Source organism: Astatotilapia calliptera, chromosome 13 (assembly GCF_964374335.1).
Source record: "Astatotilapia calliptera chromosome 13, fAstCal68.1, whole genome shotgun sequence".
In the NCBI taxonomy this organism is placed as follows: domain Eukaryota; kingdom Metazoa; phylum Chordata; class Actinopteri; order Cichliformes; family Cichlidae; genus Astatotilapia; species Astatotilapia calliptera.
The window spans coordinates 28,869,050-28,890,627 of NC_137434.1; the positions used below are offsets into that span (position 1 = coordinate 28,869,050).

General features: G+C 39.6%; 1 protein-coding gene across 2 annotated transcripts in view; it reads left to right on the forward strand.

Moving 5' to 3' along the window:
* The window catches only part of atrnl1a (attractin-like 1a), a 329,340-nt gene that overhangs the window by 263,123 nt on the left and 44,639 nt on the right, over positions 1 to 21,578 (forward strand). For both annotated transcript variants that reach the window (XM_026189694.2, XM_026189696.2), the window contains one exon: positions 9,175 to 9,270. In XM_026189694.2, the coding sequence (XP_026045479.2) occupies positions 9,175 to 9,270 (96 nt within the window). The remainder of the gene's footprint in view (positions 1 to 9,174; positions 9,271 to 21,578) is intronic.

Consider the following 21,578-nt stretch of genomic DNA (forward strand, 5'->3'; position numbering starts at 1 on the left):
ACACTGCTGTTATGACATGTTAGTGTCCAGAGCCTAACCCAGACACAACTGAGGTATGTGCAGAAGTCAGGAGCAAACAGACTTGATGCCTGAAAACTACTTGCTGGTCTAGACAGATATATTGATACAAATTAAGGCTTATCTTCCTATCATGCTTCTGTAAGACAGATGCCTGAAAAACATGGCTTGAATGCATTAAAGGTAGATGGAGTGTTAAGATGGTGTCTGAGATCAAAGCTGAAGACAAATCTCTGTGTTTCCAACTTGCACCCATTGTTACGAGTTGAAAAACAAGTACTTGGTCTTTGAGTGAAGGATTTGTTCAGGTTCAAAGCTGTCATTTGACTCATATTCCAGCTCTATTTTACAAGCTTTAATAAGGACACCAAATGAAAATTAAATGAGATAAGACTGCAGATGTAGGAGAGGGAAAAAAAACTTCCTCAGCGACAGTGAGAGGAGGCCAGAGCTGACTCTGGTTTGTAATTGCACACATGCTGCTGTATTATATATTTTGACATTGTGAACTCCTTTTTAGCTCCTGCTTATAATCGCCACATTGATCAATTATAGAATGTAGCATATCAGCAGGAAAAACCTCAGAATCCCTTTTATAGGCTTTTATTATAAACAATGAATTACCTTCTCCTGAGACTAATTAAATAATGTACTGAATTACTTTTGAGTAAAGTGCTCTGTTTCATATGTGTAAAAATGACTTTTTTGAGTAATGACCCCAACATTGCTCACAGCAAAGAGGGGAAATACCTCCAACATTCACAAAAATTTGACCACACAACAAATCTGCAATTAATCTGTAATGTCTTTGATCTGCTGCTTAATGATAGTGGTGACTCTAAAAGCAGAGCCAATGAGAACCCAATGAGAATTGATAAGGTATCGAATCGAGAAGTGATAGCGATAATGGAATTAGAATAGCTAAATTCTTATCAATTCCCCATCCCTAATCGGGGCTTGCTGGTTGTGCAGCATAAAAGGCTGAAAACTGAAGGAGAAAGAGCTTTTGCAGGCTCTGGAAGTCTCTCCCTCTCAGATCTGTGGACTGTGGACTCTATGCAGGTTTTCAAAAAAACATCTTAAAACTCAACTTTTTAGCCTAGCGTGTGGTTAACTTTTGTTTTTATGTTCTGGCATTTTGTTGTGAAGCTCTGAATATTGCTATACATGTAAAATTTAATTTAATTTAATTACTTAGTTTTGAATATAGCAAAGGACAAAAATTCTTTTGGGGAAATACTGTTCCATCCCTCCAGAAGGTTTCCAGGTGTTTGGAGTAGACTTAATAATTTGAATCATTTTGGATAAGGATAAGTGTAAGATAATGGGGAGTTTCAGTTTTTACTTTATAATTTGTTTAGCATAAGATTTACAGTTAAATTGTATTTTTTTTCTTGCCTTATTTAATTTTTACGTACTGTTCCTTTAACACACGGTAACTGTGCACGGGGGGAGCGTTCGCGACGGGCAGTGTGGAGCAACGGGGGCTTTAACTAGCTGTGGAGAAAAACCGTTTCTTACCGTGTTTGCAGTGTACAGGAACATTCAAACGGATCACTGTATTTCAAAACTGTGGAAATAAATGTTTGCCTGTTTGTTTTTCGACGACAAGCGGACTTTGTGGATGTTCAACTGCACTAAGACACGCGTACGGCCCGACTACCAGCTAGTGCTTCCGCGGTATTATCCACAATCTTAAGTCAATCTTACTATATATGCATTTTCAGGATTGGATATGGTTCTCAGAGATGTGTTTCCTTTTTATCTTATCTTACCCAGAAACATTAAGAATAATTTATCCATCACTTTACCAGTGCCATTGTTACTACAACTCTTTATCATAAAACTATACAGACAAAAATATTCACACTGCTTTTCATCGTTGAAGTTTTTATTAATACTCATATCTTTGAACTCTTCGGAGGAAACCCACTCAGGCACGATGATGGTATGTATTCTTTGCAAGGAAACCTTTAAAAGGACTGTCTTACTAAAAAAGGACTTTTAATTTACCTAAAACTGAACTTTATCCCGCTTCTTCGAAACAGATAATTATGTTCACATGCATAATGACACAAATAGGCCAAGACCCAGATCAAAGCCAGAGCAGTGATTTTTAAACACCATGAAAGCATATCACTCTCTTAATCTTTGCTTATAATCAAAGGGGGCGAAATCAGTTTCAGATGACTGCTATTCCTGTAGCCAAGGGACTGATAACCAACTTTTGTTCCTATTGTAATTTTCCTCAAAAAGATTCCAAACCTGAAATTGTAATTTGTCACATCTAACGGATGAATAGGCTTGTCCTGCTCTACTGACACAGAAGAGAAGACTTTATTTTACGAAATCACATATTGCTTGACCAGATTTTACATTAAAACTTAACTGAACCATAAAATGTACTGTCACAGTCACCCTTTTCATCTGCTCCTTCGCACATTTGCATTTCCCTTTGAGGCACACAGTAGACACTCTTTCAAGCAGAACTATATTACACTCTTTATGGGACATTGGGTGATTCTGTAACATCAGTTTCAACAAGGCCTGCGGGAATATTTGATTTGAACATTTTACACTAATTTCTTTAAAAAAATAAGTTTTTAGCAGCAGCCATTATAAGAACTACAAGTTGTTTTTTTTCCTACAATTTAAAGTGCTACTTATTCTGGGACACTTATCATTAGTTATAACACTACTTTTGAAGCATACCTTGCAACAGAGTGAAATTCTTTGCACTGGGAGCAGTCTGTAAGAGTTATTAAGCCTTGTCCAGAAGAGGTGGTTTCTCTTGTATCTCTGATTAACACATTAATCACAACTAAACTTGCAGCCTTCGGTGGAATTGATGAAACCATCTAGTTAGGTTACAGATAGACTGTGGGGACATGGACGCTGATGTTGCATTCCCTCTACAGGGGAAATGTGAGGCTTGCTATGCTATTCTCCTCTGAACAGCATTTCACAATCCACAGTCAAACTGGATGACAGGTTTAGGAGTTTCAGCTCCTTATGTGCGACGCCCTTTTTAAAGGGACCAAAAGTAATTGGACAACTGACTCAAAGGCTTCTTCATGGGCAGGTGTGGTCAATTCCTTCAGGGTTGATTTGAGGTGTGGTTCTTGTATTTGGAAGTTTTTGGTGTTGTTGAATATATCCCAATTCTTTGATCTTTGGACTGAAGGAAGAACAACACTCGGTGTATAAAAATGTTCAATCAACAATCTCTTTATTCCATACAATTCTCATTATTCCCTACAACACTTCGACCATAAACGCCCAGACGGGAGATGTGTACAGGAGGGTGTCCGCCAGATCTCGAAGTGTCTGACAGTTTCTCACATTCTTATAGCGTCAGCCCCCCTCCAAAGTCATAAAACCTAAACATCCACATTCTTTCTCTCTCAGTGAGCCTAAGTTTTGACCTTCGCCTCCTGTGCAGTATGTTCTGTTCTTTTCTAATCAGACAAATAAGGCCATGATTCTCCGAAAACAGTATTTCTTATAAATCAGCAGTATAATGCATCATAAAACAATTTAATTCATTCACAATAAATCAGCAGTCTAATGTAATACAAATCAGTCTAATAAATCTAATAGTTGTCAGGAGTTAAATGCAACCTAAAACTACATAATGATTTTACAATCTTTAATTAGGGGTACAACGTGGTATAAGTTAATATAATAATCTCACAGTGTGAGCAGACAAGATGCGGTTAAAGGAGCTCTCCATGCAGGTGAAACAAGCCATCCTTAAGAGTCTTCCTAACTTGGCTAAGAGACTGGTCAGGGGTAATATCGGCAGCAAGGGGTTGGGCAAATCTGCGAAACAGGTGAGGGCAGTTAGACGGGGCAGAGTAATCAGGGAGAATGTGTCAGGTAGCGTGTACACAAAGTACCGTAATAATGAGATCCTTGGAATCCAAGCTAGTCGGGCAGAGGAGGAGGCAGTAGGAGAGACCTTGGTCCGAGAGGAGGCTGGTGGTGGATGGGCAGGGGGCGAGCGAGGAGCAGTACCGGAAATGAATGCCAATAGCCAGTAGGTGAGTGGTGGTCCAAGCTGACAGGAAATAAGTGGTGTCTGTCTAAGGGGGTTGGTGCACATGAGATAAAATCTGAGGCGGGCTGGGGAAGCAGGGGAAATAACGGACAGGAAACAATCACTAAAAAACGTCTAACTGGACTGGCCGGTTTATCACACTGAGTGAGCCGATAATCTGCCAAAGACTGGATAGCCGCATTGGTCATTTTGAGCGGCGGTTGTTTGCGTCCGAAGATTTGCAGGTGTTATTACAGTTTTCATTCATGTAAGTCACCTTCCTGTGACTTCCTATATTTGTTTTTCTTCCTGTCCACCCCATTTTTTCCCACCTGTCTCATTTCTCATGTGCTTATATTCCTGGTAGTCAGTTCCTATTATGTTTGTAGTCCCACCTTCCCCTCTTTCCTTGTTAAAGTGTCAGGTTGTCTGCCTTTGTATGTCACTGGTCTCTCTTGGAGTTTGTGGATTTTCATTAGCTTTGCGTGTACACTGACAAACGCATGCTGGTTTTGTTTTTGTAGTACCACCAATTAGGGGCTGATGGTTACTGAGTGCTTGGTGTTGTATTACACCCCCCACCCCCCCAACAAAGACCTACAATCATGCAAACACCCACATACATGGATGGGTTTACTAACCTTTCTATAGCTGTGCCCTCACAAAGCTTTAACTGCTGCCACAGTAGAAGAGGGACACTTGTGGTGCTAGGAAACCCATCATTAGACAGGAGTAGATCTGAAATCAACAAACATCACATTACACAGATATTTCCAGCCTAACAGGACTGGCAGTTTGAGCTTGCAGGTGCTACTATGGTTGAGCGGTGTTCTGTGAAACATAATTCAGCATGTGATTGGCTTCATTGTCGCAGCACTCTCATTTTTTCTCTTGGCTGTTTATGCGTCTGTCTGTCCAACTGAGACGGCTGGATGAATAAATGTGTGGATTTTGTCCCGCCCCTCATGGCTAACTAAACACAAACATATTTGATATGGAGTAAAAAATGTGAAGAAACGCCAGTATTACCTGAAAAATATCAGCTTTGTGTCTTTCTCTGATTTAGTTTGGGATTTCAGGTACCCAGCTAAAGCCCTTGCAGGAAAATTGGATAATATTTCTAACTGTAACTTAAACACATACTCGCATAGGCTTTCTTTGCTCTTCGCCCTCTTTTGTCATCTCGGTGGTGTGTGGTGTGGCACTGCTTGTTTACAGCACAGCAGAGTTAATTAGCTGTTTTATGGCTGATTTACAGTCCGACGGGCAGACAGAGGAGATGGCCGCTGTCTTGTCCTTGTTGCCTGCTCAAGGACTTGTCAAAGAGGGCATTAAACTCGCAACACATGCACAAGCACTCACACACAGACAGACAAGTGGTCTTTTTCTGACCAAAATGTATATTTGTATTTTTTCTTTGTATTTATGTGTATATATAAAGACGTTTGGAGGTACCACGTACATGCAGTACACACTTGCATCTTCAGTACACTTGAAAACTTACCCCAGACATGAATATTAAACCCACTTTTTATGTCTAAACATAATTCCACTGTCTAGACTCATTTTTCAGGTTGCAGCGCTCACACACGCAGATGTGACCCGGCTCACCTTGACCAGTTTGTCTAATCTCACTAACAGAGGAGCAACAGCTTTAGGGAATAAAGAGCAGAGAGAACACCTCACATAACACAAACTTGCACATGGGTGCACGCAAACGGTGTATAAACAGCTCAGCTACCATACTGCGGTAAAAGCTATCAGGAAGGAGACTTTGTTTAATGGTCTAATGTCTTCTTCACACCGTAATCCTTGTCTAAACTAAACCAAACAGCCTTAATTTTGGAAACTTAAAGAAATATTAAGGGATCCAGTTAAGGATGAATTAATTAGGAATTTTCAAGCCCAAATTTTCCAATACCAGCACAGCTAAGAATAAGAAGTGGTAGAAACTCCGATGTTACAAAAAGTAATAATGTAAATGGAAAGATAATTTATTAGGATGAGGGATATGCATTCAGCATACAGCATATGATTTTGTTTTTTTAAGCTTTAAACAAAGATGGATAAATGAAATAGCAGTGAAGTTTTGGATGGTTAGTGAACCATCAACCAAAGCTAGGATTGCTAGGCTAATATATAAAACAGAAGCAATCCAGTTTATTCACCACACTGACATCCTAATTGGCCAGACGGTGGTTCTTCTTATCAGATATATTAGTTTTGGTGTACTAGGAGTCTGGAAGCTGAATAAGCTTAATAAGTTTGCATAAAGGTCTTTCAGTCAGAAGCCACTTGGATGAGAAGTGAAACATCTTTGCAAACCTAAAGAATAGATTGTCTGTTTTCAAGCTCTCAAGATTTGCATAATGGTAAACTGCACATGAATACTGTTAATACATCAAATGACTACTGTAAATGTTTGGGCGATCGTCGCTCAAGAGTTGGCAGTTCGTCTTGTAATCGGAAGGTTGCCGGTTCGAGCCGAGCTGTGGCTACAACTGTAGCTTGCCTCCACCAGTGTGTGAATGTGAGAGTGAATGAATAGTGGAATTGTAAAGCGCTATATAAATGCAATCCATTATTATTAAATTCTGAAAACAAAAAGGAAATCAACACTAAAGCGTGACGGACGAAATCCAGAAATATGGCTGACATTTCATTACTTACCAACAGCGTAGCACCGTCGCCCACTTAGGTTCAGTTACTCCAGACAGTACAGACTAGAGGCACATTTGCATGTATAGTAGTGACCTTCACATTCAAAATTGTGCCAATGAGTCTGAGTGTTACTTATGAATAGTTTTTCAAGGGGGCTAATATGCAATCTGAAAGGCCTGGGATGGTTTGGTGCTGATCACAGGTCTGTCACACTACATTTTTAAAATAAATCCTTTTTTAAAAAAACATAATCAGGGTGATTAACAAATGTCTCTGTGTCTAACAGATGCACCTCTGGACCCTATTTTCAGTAGTTTTGGGCCTATTTCTTTCCCCCTGCCACCTATCCTGCCTTTACAGCAGTATAACAAATCCTGACGCACTCATAAAGGTTTAAAAACGCTTAAAGGGGATCTCTTACCTCATCCACAGCTTCCAGTACACAGACACCCTTCCTCTCACACACACCTACTCAGCTAGTCTTTTACAAATCTAAACTGACATCTGCAGGAGGCTAACAGCGATGCTAGCAAGCACTCGCTGTCATGTGAGCAGCATTCCCACAGTGGTGACAGCTAACAAGGAAAGACATCACATTAGCCGGCATGGCAGCGTGCTAGCAGAGCGCTTGCCGCCGCCGGAGCACCTGACTGTGCTGATGTAGCTACAGGTGTACTATTCAGTCATGCTTAAAGAGTCTGACACCGGCAATCGAGCAGCCGGCGGCGCGCTAGCACAACACCTGACAGCCAGTTAATGTCAGTGTGCAGCCTTTTCTCATCAACAGGAGAGGACACAGCAGCAGGAGAGCTGCTTCAGTTTAGAGAAGTGTAGCAGAGTGTAGAAGCCATTGATATTTAGGATGGGTTTACACTTTTTTCTCTTTCCTTTGCTTTTCTCCTTTTCCTGTCCTGTCCTTACCTTGTGTTGTTAATTTGTTTTTATTTTTCTCTTTCTTAATCTAGTACTGTGCTTTTGGCTTCTTTTATTGGTTTTGCTCCTTTCATTTCATTTTTTCTTTATCGCCATCCATCCATTTTCTTTTGCTTGTCCAATTCAAGGTCACAAGGCGGGCGGGGGCTGGAGATATGCCTCGTTATCTGTTTCTTTTTCTTTCAATTTCAAATATTCTCTAACATCCTTGCAGTGCTTCTGTTCCTAATGTCTTTCTTTTCTTTTTCTTTTGGGCTTGTTTCCGATATTTGTGTACTTGGATGACTTAAAGCAGAGAATGTTAGGAAGTATAAGGAAAAGTCTGTTTTAAACCACTTCCTCGCATCCTGATGTGGTGAAGTGGGTTTTTTTTCTTTTTTTTTACTTCGACCTACTGTGAGTGTTTTTGCATGCTAAGTCAAACTCCTCCAATGTTCAGGTTATTCACATTAGAGACCAAAAACTTGATCGACTCCCTCTGTCTTCCCAACATTGCTTAACATGTCACAGCCTGCATCAGGCAGAATTTCTGCCAAAACGACCAGAAACATACTGATTATTGCCTGGCATGTAATTGGCTAGAAATGAGTTCTTCTGTGTGTAAAACAGGTGGCTAACCCCAAGCTAAATGTAGAAACAAAACCCCATTAACATGTCCGTATTGATTTGGAAAGAGCTGGGAAACCGAGCTAATGATGGAGAGGGGAGATGAAGATGCAGTGAGCATGTTGTTATTTTTCAGGTGTAGATGGACTCCTTAGCTTTATTGATGATGGTGCGTGTCTCTGTTTTACTTTGTGTGGGAGGATTCTTCTCTTTCTTTCTTTTTCATTCTTCATTTAAATGCTGTGCTGTATCTTTGTTTGTGTTTTCGGTCAGCGTTTGGACCTCATGCTGATGAAGGCCTCGCTGTCTGCCTTTGTTCATCTGACATTTCCTCATTAATGAAGTTTGCCTGCCCTCCTCCTCCTCCCCTCTGACTCCCACCATTCCCCCACCAGCTGCTTTTCCCCACTCATTGTTGCCTTCCTCCTGTGTGTCTAGCAAGCATCTACTTTGATCTCTGCCCCCCTCCATTCCTCCTAAACCTATATTTTCATAATCCTCCTTTCTTTTTTATCATTTTTCTTCATCTACCTGCTTCTTTCTTACTGCTTCGTTACTTCTGGCCTTCTTCCCAGTGATATCCTTTTTGTCAGTATTACTCCTTAGCCCTGTTACTTCTCTTTCTTACCACCTTAACATGTTTGCTTTTGTCAAACAACCCTGATCGGTTTTGGGGCGTTTTTTTTGGCAATGGAGAAATTGTGAAGCACTTTAATCTCATTTAGTTTGCACTGTTAGGATGCCCTTGAGCAAAGCACTTAACCTTCAGCTGTTCCCTGTAGAGTTTCTCAAGGATAAATCCAGTAAAAGAATAACAACCTGTGTTTGAGTTCTGACACAGTAATCTGTCAGAAATAAATCCATGAAAATAAATAAATTAAAACTATTTTCTTTTTTTCCCCCATCTCACTCTACAGCAGCTGATGAGAGAGCGACAGCAGATGGCCAGTCGTCCCTTCGCCTCGGTCACTGTAGCACTGGAGGTTGGTGATGACCAAGAGGAGCTGCTACAGGTCAGAACAAAGGCACAAACACAGAAATATACAAAACCAAAGAGGACTTGAACACGTGGGTGAATTCTTAGCATTGCAATGGATAAAAGACATGTCTAACACTTGTTGTGTTTGCAAATCAGCAGACTTCATACTGTTATGACTTTGTTAGCCCTATGACCTTCTGTCATGGCTGCTGTTGTGGAAATGATATGTGTGGATGTAAAACATGATCTAGACACTGTGTCTGTGTGTTGAATTGCAATTTGGATTTTTCCTTTGAACTACTTGGAATATCAGGCTCAAGTTGTGAAGAGCTGTGATAAGAATTATCTCACATCATCAGCATCAGCAGGTTATCAAAGTAAACTGTTCACATGAGTCCATGTAGTAAGCGATCAAGTTCCTTTAACAAAAGAGTAAAACAGATATTAGTGATGGAGTCCAAAGATCTCCCATGTAGTTAGGCATGTAATCCCTGCTGGTGGCCCAATAACTGAGAACACTTGTACCAAAGCCATAACTATTGGGATAGTGCACCGAGAGCTACAAGGAAGTCTGGTGAGAGGGAGAGGCTTAAAAAGACAGTGTGACATGATTAAGGTTTTTATTTGGAATACACAGAGCCTTCCTAAAGCACAGTGCATGGCCAAGTCAATAATCGACCTTTGACAGTTCAGACAGAATGACAGTGTGGTTATACCATTGTTTCTCAAGTAGCCATTAGAAAACAATGAGCTACAGAAGGTACATGCCAGCCATAGCAGCAGTGTGTGGTGGATCTGAGCAGAGTTCAAATTATGCACAAACAACCTCCTAATCCCTCTCTTGTGCCAGGAAGCACCTGTATATACTCTGGTGTTGCACTTATAACCTCATAACTTTGTCATAAAAATGTAGAACGCCAGGTTTGTTCTGCAAAATTTGTGTAGTCACACTGACTTAACCCGCTAGGTTTGAAGACTTACCATTTTTTGTGTTGTATTTTTTTTTTTTAATCAAACTCATTTTGGTTCACAGGACACAGGCAGGCCTGTGCATGAGCCGAGAACTTAAGAGAGCTGAAACGCTGAGCTCAAGTGAAAAACACCCTTTACCCCACTCTCTTTTATAATTTGCCAGACAACATAAGATTTTTTCCTGTTGAAATATCTTTCTCATTCAGTTAGATATTTTTAGAATAAGTGCATCATTTTGTTTATATTTAGTGAGTCTGACATACAGATCACAAAGGAAAGGCACAAAACCTCCTCATGCACTCACTTGTAGTATTTTTTATTTTTTTTTGCAAGTAAACAAGAAAATACATTTTCAGTCCTGTTCAGTGAGGCTGCTGTAACCACAAAATAAACAGCAGTGCATTTTATAGAAAATTTGGAGCAATTAATGACTTCGGTTAATCTTCCAAAATGCCCAATGTCACAGGATCTCCACTCATGTGTATGGCACCACTGTCACTTCTGGTCCAGGAGGGTGGAATGTTTCCATATTGTTTATCAAGATTAATTCATAGACTTTATAACTGTGTCACATTGGTGTGTCAAACAGGTGTGTCTCCACAAAAAAGGGGGAGAGGTCCAGTTCAGGGACTGGTTAAGATGGGAAGGCACCTGTTAGCTGCAGGCACCTACGACACCATCTCCATGTTAGTCACCAGTATGACTGAGTAAAGTTTAAAAAGATGATTCTTTTGTATTTGTCTTGTTATATTGTTTTTAACTTGGTTGTGTTTTCTGCTGAACAGTTGGACATTATTGTAGGCTATGGATATTGACCCTCTTTTGAAAACAACCTGAGGTGGTTATTAGAGAAACTGCACTTTTTTGGATCTTAATTCAATTAAATTCAATTAATTTGAATTCAAATCAATTTGAATTTATTTATATAGCACCAAATCACACCGAAAATCACCTCAAGGTGCTTTATATTGTAAGGTAAAGACCCTACAATAATACTGAGAAAACCCCAACAATCAGATGACCCTCTATGAGCAAACACTTGGTGATGGTGGGAAGGAAAAACTTCCTTTTAACAGGAAGAAACTTCTGGCAGAACCAGGCTCAGAAGAGGCAGCCATTTGTTGCGACCCAATTGGAGGCAGGAGGAGGAGGACAGGACAAAAGACACGGTGTGGATGAGAGTCAGAGATTAATAACTAATGACTGAATGCAGAGTGGTGTATAAAAACTCCTGTGTTGGATTATATTTTCCAGCCCTTAAGGTTGGAAGAAAGAGTCAAACTTCCCTTGACTCTGAACTGAAGCCAGTGTGAATACTAATGGCTGTTTGTTTATTTTCTATTGACCAAGCAAAGAAGTGTGTTGGCATTCTGAAACAGAACTAAACAAAAGATTTAATTTTTAAAGAAGATAACTGCTCAAAGATTGATCTACAAAATACAGTATGCTGTACTAAGTGAACTGTGGGTGAGCTGCTGAGCAAATGGTGTTAAGTGGACATTTGCAGACATTCTGTGTGTGTGTGTGTGTGTGTGTGTGTGTGTGTGTGTGTGTGTGTGTGTGTGTGTGTGTGTGTGTGTGTGTGTGTGGGGGCCACAGCAATTGATAGAAATGACTGAAAACAAATTAAACACTCGCATGTCTTTCTGTGATGTTGCAGGCGCCCTCAGGCTTTAAGGTTTGCAAGAAAACAGGACGACATGAAATTGTCTTTAAGATGCTCTGCCAAGCAGATGTAGACAAACACAGCTCACCTTAAAAACATTCATTTTACACCTCAGGGAAGATAGGAAGCTGAGGGGGAGAGAGTGCAGCTGGTTTCAATAGCTCACTTTTCACTTAACTGTCCTGTGTGAGAACAGGCTCGCTCTGTGATTGTCCAACATGCTGGCGCCTCACCTTCATCTGCTGGCTCTGAAGGGTCCTCCAGAGGCAGTCTGGGTGGTGGAGTAGGGGCCCTGAGAGAGGCAGCTGGCCCCAGTGCTCCTATCAGCCTCTTGTACAAAGAGAGCAAAGGACATGAAAGCAGCACTCTCAGTGAAATGGTAACTGCCAAATCAGCCGTGCCCTTCTCCGGCAGGCTATTGTTCAAATACTGGTGTCACCTCTGTTTTGTGATTCCTGCCGAGTTTAAATAAACAGAGAGACAGATCGGCTGTGGAGTGGTAATTAGACTGAATGGCAAGTGGATCCAAATACCCAGAGTGAAACATTTCTGAGAAATGAATTGAATTGCATTCTGAACAATGATGTTTGCTTCCAACAGTTGTGGGAAAATATATTCAGTATTGTGCTGCATACTGTTAAAATAACCCCTTTCCTTAACAGCAGTACACTCACTAACAGCCCAAACACATTCCCTCCCGAGCTGTGACAGGTTTAGTTCAGCTTAAGCCTAAATAAGAGAAACGGAGCTTTTGAAAATATCAAAACAAGAAAGAAAAAAAAAGAAAGGTTAAACTAGTTCAGCTGGTTGGAAGCTTCATGGTTTCAGCGAATCTGAGAAGAACAAATATATCTAAGTTCAACCTCAAAAGTTGATAAAGTGTGACATTACTTAATGGGCCATAATGAAACAGCTAGTGTGGGGTTAAAAGATGTGGTTATGGCGAATGAGTGGGATTCATTTGGTTCATAGATTGGGAAACATTTTTCTACCTTGTCTCTTGTCTAGCATATTGAAAAATTGATTGGCTTGATTTTACAACAATGAGCACTGCTGGGCAGACACTTTATAAGGTCTAGCTTTTCTCCAGGAGCTGTACTGAAGACAGGGAAGGCTGCCCCCATGGGAAAATGTGGGTCACCACTAAGTCACAAGCTTTGTGGACTTTGTTGAATATCACAAAAACGACCTCAAATATAAAGAAATGCAGCTACAACAGAGACTCTGGCAGTTCCGGTAACTGGTTAAGGCCATTAGAAGGTGACAGAGTTTGTGGTTACTTCTGTTTTTTGCATTACTTCTGTTATTCTTGAGTTTCACAAGAAACTTGTGGATTGAAAAGAAATGTGACCATCCATGGACGCATCGCTAGTGAAATCCACTTGATTAACAGACAAAACGGCAATTAAAATATCAATGCAGTCTCATTGCAGTTTGTGAAATAGTCACAATGTGTAATTATTGATTTGCATTTCTGATGTTTATCTGTTCCTGGATGGCAGGATAGCAATCTGCCCAGGCGGATTAGGACACACACGCACACACACACACACACACACACCTCTGATCATCTCCCTGCCTTAAATTTTTTTTAGTGCTGCATCTTGAATCAGTCTAGAGCTCAAACAACAACCAAATCAGAAACTGACTTTCACTTTCCATGCTTGGCACTGCATGGAGGGATCAGGCAATTTGGTCCATTCCAACTTTTCATTAAGCAACCAAGCATGAGTGAAAACTACTGCTGACTAAATAAAAGGTCAATAAAATGGATTTAGAGCCTCAGATTTTACAGGAGACTAAAAAAACCCCCCTGCAAATACTTGCCTGAGCACTGACATTAGAATTCCTCACAAAGGTGAGATCTAAACCTTCCTATTTTAACTTGCTGGATCTCAGTTTAGTTTCACCGAGTCTGCAACATCCTGCAATTAGAAAGGCCATCTTTGCTTTGCTGATAAACCACAACTTACCTTAGTCAGAGCATGTCGTTCTGAAACTTGTGCCAGAGTTCTTCTTTATATATGGAAACATATTGCTAAAGGTTTATGCACAACAATGTGTTGCACTTTTTCCCTGTATGCCCTAGTAAACTATCGATGTGTCATCTTTGCTTAAAAAAAGAGAAATGTGCCTAGTGTAATGTACTGTGACATTGTTTATTTGCAAGTTGTTTAACAATAGATTATCTCATTACACAAGGTGCATGGAGCAGCAAATCAGAACAAACTAATTTAAGTGACCTTGCCTTGATGTTACTCATTTCAGCAAATAAATAATCCTGATGGGAGCAATGCATTGTGGGAAGTGAACTCTTACTCCTGAGCCATCTTTGTCATCCACATCTGAAGCCACGGTGGAGCCCCGTGACAGATGCTGCAGGAGATTTGATGGCATTCAAGAGGCCAGCTAGTCAGAATAAAAGCCACATGAATAATAAAACTCTTCTATCAAAACACGACACATGTGCACAAGTGTGCATTGAAAGCTTTGTTAGATGATGTGAAGTTTAAACAAAGACTACTAGAGTCCTCGGCATGTTTGCTAAATCAAGAGAGATTCATAGACTTTAATAAATATTTATTGTAATAATTGTTTTGGGTTTTTTTGCAACATTCAACTTTTTGTAGGTTCAAAGATGCATTAAACTTTAACATCCTCTTTATTAAACAAATAGCATTACTGAAATGATATCACATTGCAGATCTATTGGAAAATGGTTCCCCTTGTGTTGTCGATGACGTCGATGCAGGAAATATATCGATTCACGTCTTCAATTTAAAATCCCGTCCACCTCCACGTATCTCCCCTTCCTGCTTAAGGTTTCCTCTCTTCACATTGTTTGAGCTGAAGGTTACAGAAACAATAGTGAAGAGGGCTATCTGCACCTGATGTTTAATTAGTTTTAGTTTCGTTTTGGCCGCGTTGGATTTGGCTGAGCTCGGTGTGGCTCATGTGCCTGCAGAAACCTCAGGAGTTCCTTCCCTTATCGCTGCCTCTCTGCCTGGTTTCCATTTCATTCTTGAAGGTGAGAGACAATGGAGCAGAACGCTATCTTCACACTGAGGTTAATTACACAACATCTGGTTCATAGTCAGGCATGCAGCTTAGCATAATTGTGTAATTAATGAGAGAAAAAGAACATTTCCATCCTGCCCCGCTATTTTATGTTGTCCTGCTTATGCAGTGCAACAAATAGAGTCATCATCACCCCATTTCATGCCATGTTTAGACAGCGAACAAGGAGCACAGCACCTGTTGTTTCCACACTTGAGCAGTGATTTGGTGTGCAGAGGAGAGATGGGGAGGTGTGTCGATTCAATGATTAACATATAATTGCAAGGAAAGAAGGGTGATGGAGGATACATGCATGGAGGGTGACTGAGTTGTGCTTGTTTTACATTATCTGAGTTGGATCGCTTTTTTGACAATTTGCGCTTTGAACCATTATTTCTCCATTGTCATGCTGTGTGCCGTTTTAATCCAATCACCACTGTTGAGCTTTTCATTTTATATTCAATCCAAGGTAATTGGTATTTCTGCTTGTTATCTATACATACGAAGTGAGATGACTGTTTTTTGTAGAGATACTTTGTCTCAAATTCAATCAGCCATGAAGAAGAACCTGGCTGATTACTCTGAGGGGTGAAGTAGGGCTGGGTGTCGTCACTGATTTCTATAACTGATTCAATTCTGATTCACAAGGTTTTGATTCGATTCAGTTTTGACTCAGACAGTCAAAAATATTATAATTCTGATCATTTATCAGTGCTGACACTTGTGAGACTTCATCAGAGGTGCGAGCATCGAAGCAGATGCCTTTGTGTCAAAGTAACTGAGGATGAAACACAGAAAAACATGAAGGAGATTTTTCTGGCCTGGCTTTTTATAGCAGATAACCACCTTAAAAATATCCTGCAGTAGATCAAAAACAGAAGAAAACCATGATTCAACATATGAACATTACCTGATGCTGCTTGTCTCGAAGTACACAGAGAGAAAGCTGTGCAGGGAGTGCGATTTTATTGTGGTGGAAGCAAAACTGCCAAAGTAGGAGGGAATTCAAGCATAGTTTTGATCTTCTTTTGCTGCTGGTTCAGTGAATTTGACAAAACCTGCAACTTCAGAATCTGTGAGATGTCAATTTTGAGCACCCGACGGCATACCCGCGTACGTGCTGTCGTACTTTGTGTTTACATCTTTTTGCGGAATCCGTTTACCAGCTCTTTAATCGTTTGCTGTTTTAGCTGTTTGATGGTTGTTCAAATAGTTTTGTGAGCTTTAAGCTGAGATTCTGGCATTTCTGGCAAAATACATTTATATTTAAAAATCGATTCAGGATTTAATGAATCAAAACTGCATTATTCAAACTAAAATTGATTTAAATCAACCCCTAGTGTGAAGGTATGAGGACTGAGAGCTCTGACTACAGTCCTGAAAAGTGCCATAGTAGTACTAAATAAGACAGCAATTTATATATTTGTGAATTCCATTTCAGCACCAGTTTCTGAAAAGTCTGAACATTAAAAAAACAGCAACTGATTTGAATCTAGCCAATTTCCCATTCAGTGATATGTCTTTGTGGACCCTTCCAGCATGAATGCTGTTTTTAGTTTGCTCTTTCTGAGCCACAAACTGAAACTGCAGAAAAGCATCTTTTCTTTGTCGAACTGATCCAATTTTCATGTTGAGGTTCATCACTGTTGTTGAGAGCTGATCCATCAGTGTGAAGCATCCAAGCCGCAGGAGTCTTTTTTTGGGGGGGGAGCACACACTAACTCTAACACATTTTTTACTCGCTGTCTCCCTTGCTTACCAGATTTGCCTCGCTGCAACTTTTCCTGTTCCCCAAAAACATATTCAGTTTGAAGTCTTGTTGTTTTAACACATCAGAGGTGATGCAGTGTGATCACAATGGTTCTTACAATGAAATTTGAATCAGGTTACTTTATATACAGTAGTCAGAGTCACAGAACTCTGTGATCATACTTGATGGGTAACATCTCACTAAAATCATTTTACTGTAACCAGAAACAAATATTTAGAACAAGTGATTGTGTAACCAGTATTCAGTAGCTGAACTTTGGTGTCAAGTTTCACTGTACTGTGCTTTCCATACACCCCACTCACATCTGTACACTTCACCATTCTTTTGCATGAAAACATTGTCTGGTAACATAACTGAGGGAATCACTTGCTTTTCTCACGGGAATATAATTACATGAGCATCAGTTCTAAAAGCCATGATTAAAATAAACGTATTCATATGCACAAACATTCATCAGCTGACTGATGATTCATGCTCACTTTAACCATATGGGATCATTTTACCATATGGAGAAATACTGTATCTTCTTGCATAGTAAATGGTAAATGGCCTGTATTTGTATAGCACTTTTACTAGTCCCGCCTAAGGACCCCAAAGCGCTTTACACACCCAGTCATCCACACATCAAGGATGAACTTAAATTCTCCAGGTGGATTTTTCTTTAGACATTATTTCCATCTGTGGAAGACTTGCAATTACAGGTATTCTTGGAACAAGAGCCTTCTGTCATTAACATTTTCAAATGGCGAGGTGTCTGGGCTCGGTTAATCTCTTTTAGTGATGGAGACTGCGTATGTCACAGCTGGAAACTTTTTTGTCGTCTAAAGACTTGCAATTATACTCTTTAGACAGAAAGAAAAGTACGTTGAGCAGAACTCTGTCAGTGTCAGGGATGGGTTAATGATACAAACTCCATGTGTCACAGCTGGAAAGAAATGTGTTGGCTCGCACACGTCCATGCAAACTCGTCTGTGTTATCGTCTCTGTTCTCAGAAGATGAAAAGTCCAGTCGCAGAGAAAAACAGAAACCATATGAACTTTTTACAACTTCTTTCTCTGGAGAGCATTTTCAGCTGGAAATTTACAAATTTTCAAACTTTACTGTATGTGTAAAGTTTATTGGATTAGATTGTCTGATATGCAGTGCTGAAACAGTTCATGGTTGACAAAGATTAGAAAACTTTTCGATGGCACGCCACAGTTTCAATTGGTTTACTGCTTAAAAATGATTCAGAATTGTTCGAAAGCAATTGTTCATCTTCCCTATTTTGTAAACAAATCATTTCTATTAAAAATTAGAAATGAATGCATGAGACTCAGATGTTTTGATCAAGTAACCATTAACATTGTTAACAATGCATTGGTAGTCGCTTAAGTTAACCCAGTTTTATCTATGATGATTTATTTACCAAATCGATGTTTTTTCAGCATGTTGTGGGTTCAGAGATGCTCTTCTGCATATCTTGGTTGCGGTGAGTGGTTGTTTTAGTTCAAAGTTCTTCCAAATCGACATTTTTACCTGCTGCTTACTGGATAGGTTCTCTTTTTTGGACCATGCTCTGTAAATCCTTGAGATGGTAGCAAAGGTAAATCTCAGTAGATCAGTAGTTTCTGAAAACGTCAGACTGTCTGGCACCAACAACCATACTACATGCAGCCATGATACATTCAAAGCCACCACCCCATGGCGTACGTGAGCCCCTTTTGCAGCTAAAGATCACCTCCTCTACAGCCCAACTTTATCAGAGCTTTCCAGCAAGTCATGGAACCCAGGCAAAGTCATCAGCATAAATCGATGTTTGCACCACCTCTATAAAATACTGCCATTACATCATAAAGCTGATGAGCCCGCAGCAACTAGCATCTGCACGCCGCACGCCTCCGCCTGCAAAAAAATCAGTTCCCACCTTGCTGCTGATTAATGGCAGGCTCCTGTTTTCATAATGCTATTTAAAGGAAAGAATGAATCAATTTCATATCTTATGTTTTAATGTGGCATATTTATTCTTCAGTTGTGTGGATTTAATGTGCCTCAGAAAGGAGTGTTGGTGGGTGGAGATGGATGCATGGATGGATGGATGGAAGAACAGCGAGAGCGAAGGGGAAAGAAGCAGATAAAGAATATTTATGATGACTGGGAGTAATATATGTTTGGTAGAAAAAAAGCACAGATAATTATTGAATGCATGCAATCACATCACACACAACGACCACTACAGGGCTTATCGGATAACACAAAAGCTTTTATCCGACAGAGAAGAAGAATGAGAAAAGGTGCAAACACATATGAAACACACACTCATTTGCATTCATCTTGGACAATTGCATGTACGCTCCTTCGGTTTACTTTGGCTTTCCAGTCACCTGTGGCTCTTTCTGTGTGTCTCACGGCTGAAAAGCATGGCTTTCACACACAAACACGCAGAGCTGTTATTAACTCAATAACTCACACCTCTGTCAACACTAACGAGGCTAAAACAAACCCATTCCTCTTCATGTTCTGTTTGCACTTTACTAAAAAGGCGCTTTTTCTTTTTTTAATCATCCAAAGCATGAACAGACAGTATTTCACTGCACCTGAACAACCTCAGCTGAGCAAATTTACTGATGGGTTTTCACCAATCTCTGTTTCTTGTTTTCTTTCTATAGTGTTTTTCTTTCTGTCTTTACTACCTCGCTGTCTCTCTGCGGTGTATTTAAATTTTTTCCTGAGGGAAACAAGGGGTGAACGGTCTATTTTTTTGCGTCTTTTTACCCAGCAATTTTATCATTTTGCAGTTTGCAATGAAGTAATTCAGGGTGAAGACAAAGATGCCAAGCACTCAGTCAAGGATAAACAGTGGAGGTTAAGATATGGCGCCAGAAAATTATGGTTGAACTTGTTGACCCAGCTCAGATAAAATACCACAATAACCAGCTCCTCCTGAAAAACATGCTGTGCTCAGTCAGACTTGGATTTATTGTTTCTAGTAGGACGAAATTAAAAATGTAATCAGTTTTTTTTCTAAATTAATCATTAATGTCTCCATTTCTTTAAAGGTAAGAAATGCTTGAGTCAACCCATATTTTAAAATCTAAAAATTGAGAATCAGATCTGTATTATATATCTTCATATAGATAAATATACAAACACAGTCCCATTAACATACTTTCCTTTTCACCCAGATAAAGTTATGTCTTAGGCATTGTACGTAAAAGGCCAAATAGATTAGTCTAATGATTAAAATGTTACTGAAGACTAATAAAACATGTATTATTTATTATTATTACAGACAGTACCACTAATGCTAAGTTTAAATTGTCCAACAGATTATAAAGGTTGCATTAGATGTATATTTCTAAAAACATCTCAAAATACATTAAAAAACTATTTCCTGCTACTAAGGCCTGTCTTTAAATACTGTACACATTTATAATAATGATGTATCTAATAGTAATGTGGCTCTTACAGACAAAGTTCATATATTTCTGCAGAGCTAAGAACTTGTTATATTTCTGCTTCATTGTCCTTCCTCCTCTGTACTAGAGGATTTACCTTGAAACAGTAGGTGGGAACCAGTATCTTGCGGAGAAGAGACACAAAGGGCAACAAAAATATGGCCGTTAACCTTTTATGACTGAGCCTCCATCCTAAATTTTGGACTTTTTGTAGAGTCTAGTTTTAGCTTTCGTCCCTGGTTGTTTTTAACAACTTTTATCAGTCGAAGCCAGATTTTTTGCTTTAGCTTTAAAGAACAGCTTGCTCTTTTTACCAATGGTACACTATATGTACCCTCTACATATTTGAGGAAGCATAAATGGGTGTTTCATTTGATCTTTGACAAAACTTTACATTTCTGTTTTATTTTCAGCCTATATTCTCTTCAGCTCTCACTACTTGCAGCAGTGTTGCTATCACGGTGTTTCAGATGTTCTGAACTCTTTACAGCCTCTTCACAGGTCATTTTATGGCTGCCATTGCAAACGTAGCGTACCTGCTTTCTGACCATCTCTCCTTGGGTGAAATTTTGAAAGTTGCATAGATTAAATTTTTATTCTTTAGCATAACCCCAGTGAGTTCTGATTTGACATATAGGAAACAAAACCACTGCTGCTATTTTAACAATTAGGTTTGTTTGGGTTTTACTTTGCAAAATTGTTTTTTTTGACAGTTTCAACAAGATGATCCAGATGAAATATATTTATTTAGACATGTTCTCATGATGAAAAGTACTTTTCTTTTGCAGTTGATAATGATGCCTACCTTTCTTTCTTCTGCACTGTATCAATCGCATAATGTCAGTGTTTATGTGCAAGCAGGTGCTGAGGTGCTTGTCACATTTCTCAAGCCTTTTTATCTGTTATGTTGTTGTTGTTCGTGTGTAGGCTATCACCACCAGCCTGTATATAAAAGATTAATGTAGCCCCCGTGATGTCACCTGTTAGCTTGTGAACTGTCTTCAGCATTCTCACTGTCTTAGTTATCTTGAACCTGTACATGACTATATTTGGACCAGAGGGTAGATTCAGTAAGTTAACAGCCAGCATTAGATCTGGCCAGCTAGCCTGGTTAATAGGATCCATATACAATTCAGTGTGATATTGAATGAAAAGCTCATTTTGACTAAATACAGGTTTCTAAGACTGTGTACCTTCTAACAGCACACTTAACCCCTTAGAGACGTGCTGGTAAACATGTGCCACAGGGCAAATGCTAACCTTCATGGTGCACACTCCGGTTTGGCTGACTAGATGACTTTTCAATATATGGACATTGCAGGAAGCCATATAATCACTTATTTTTAATGGAAACCAATGCCGTTCTCAGTGTAGTGATGGAATGCCATCATTTCACATACAGAAGTTAAGTGGAATGTGTGGAAAGTTGGCTTTTTTG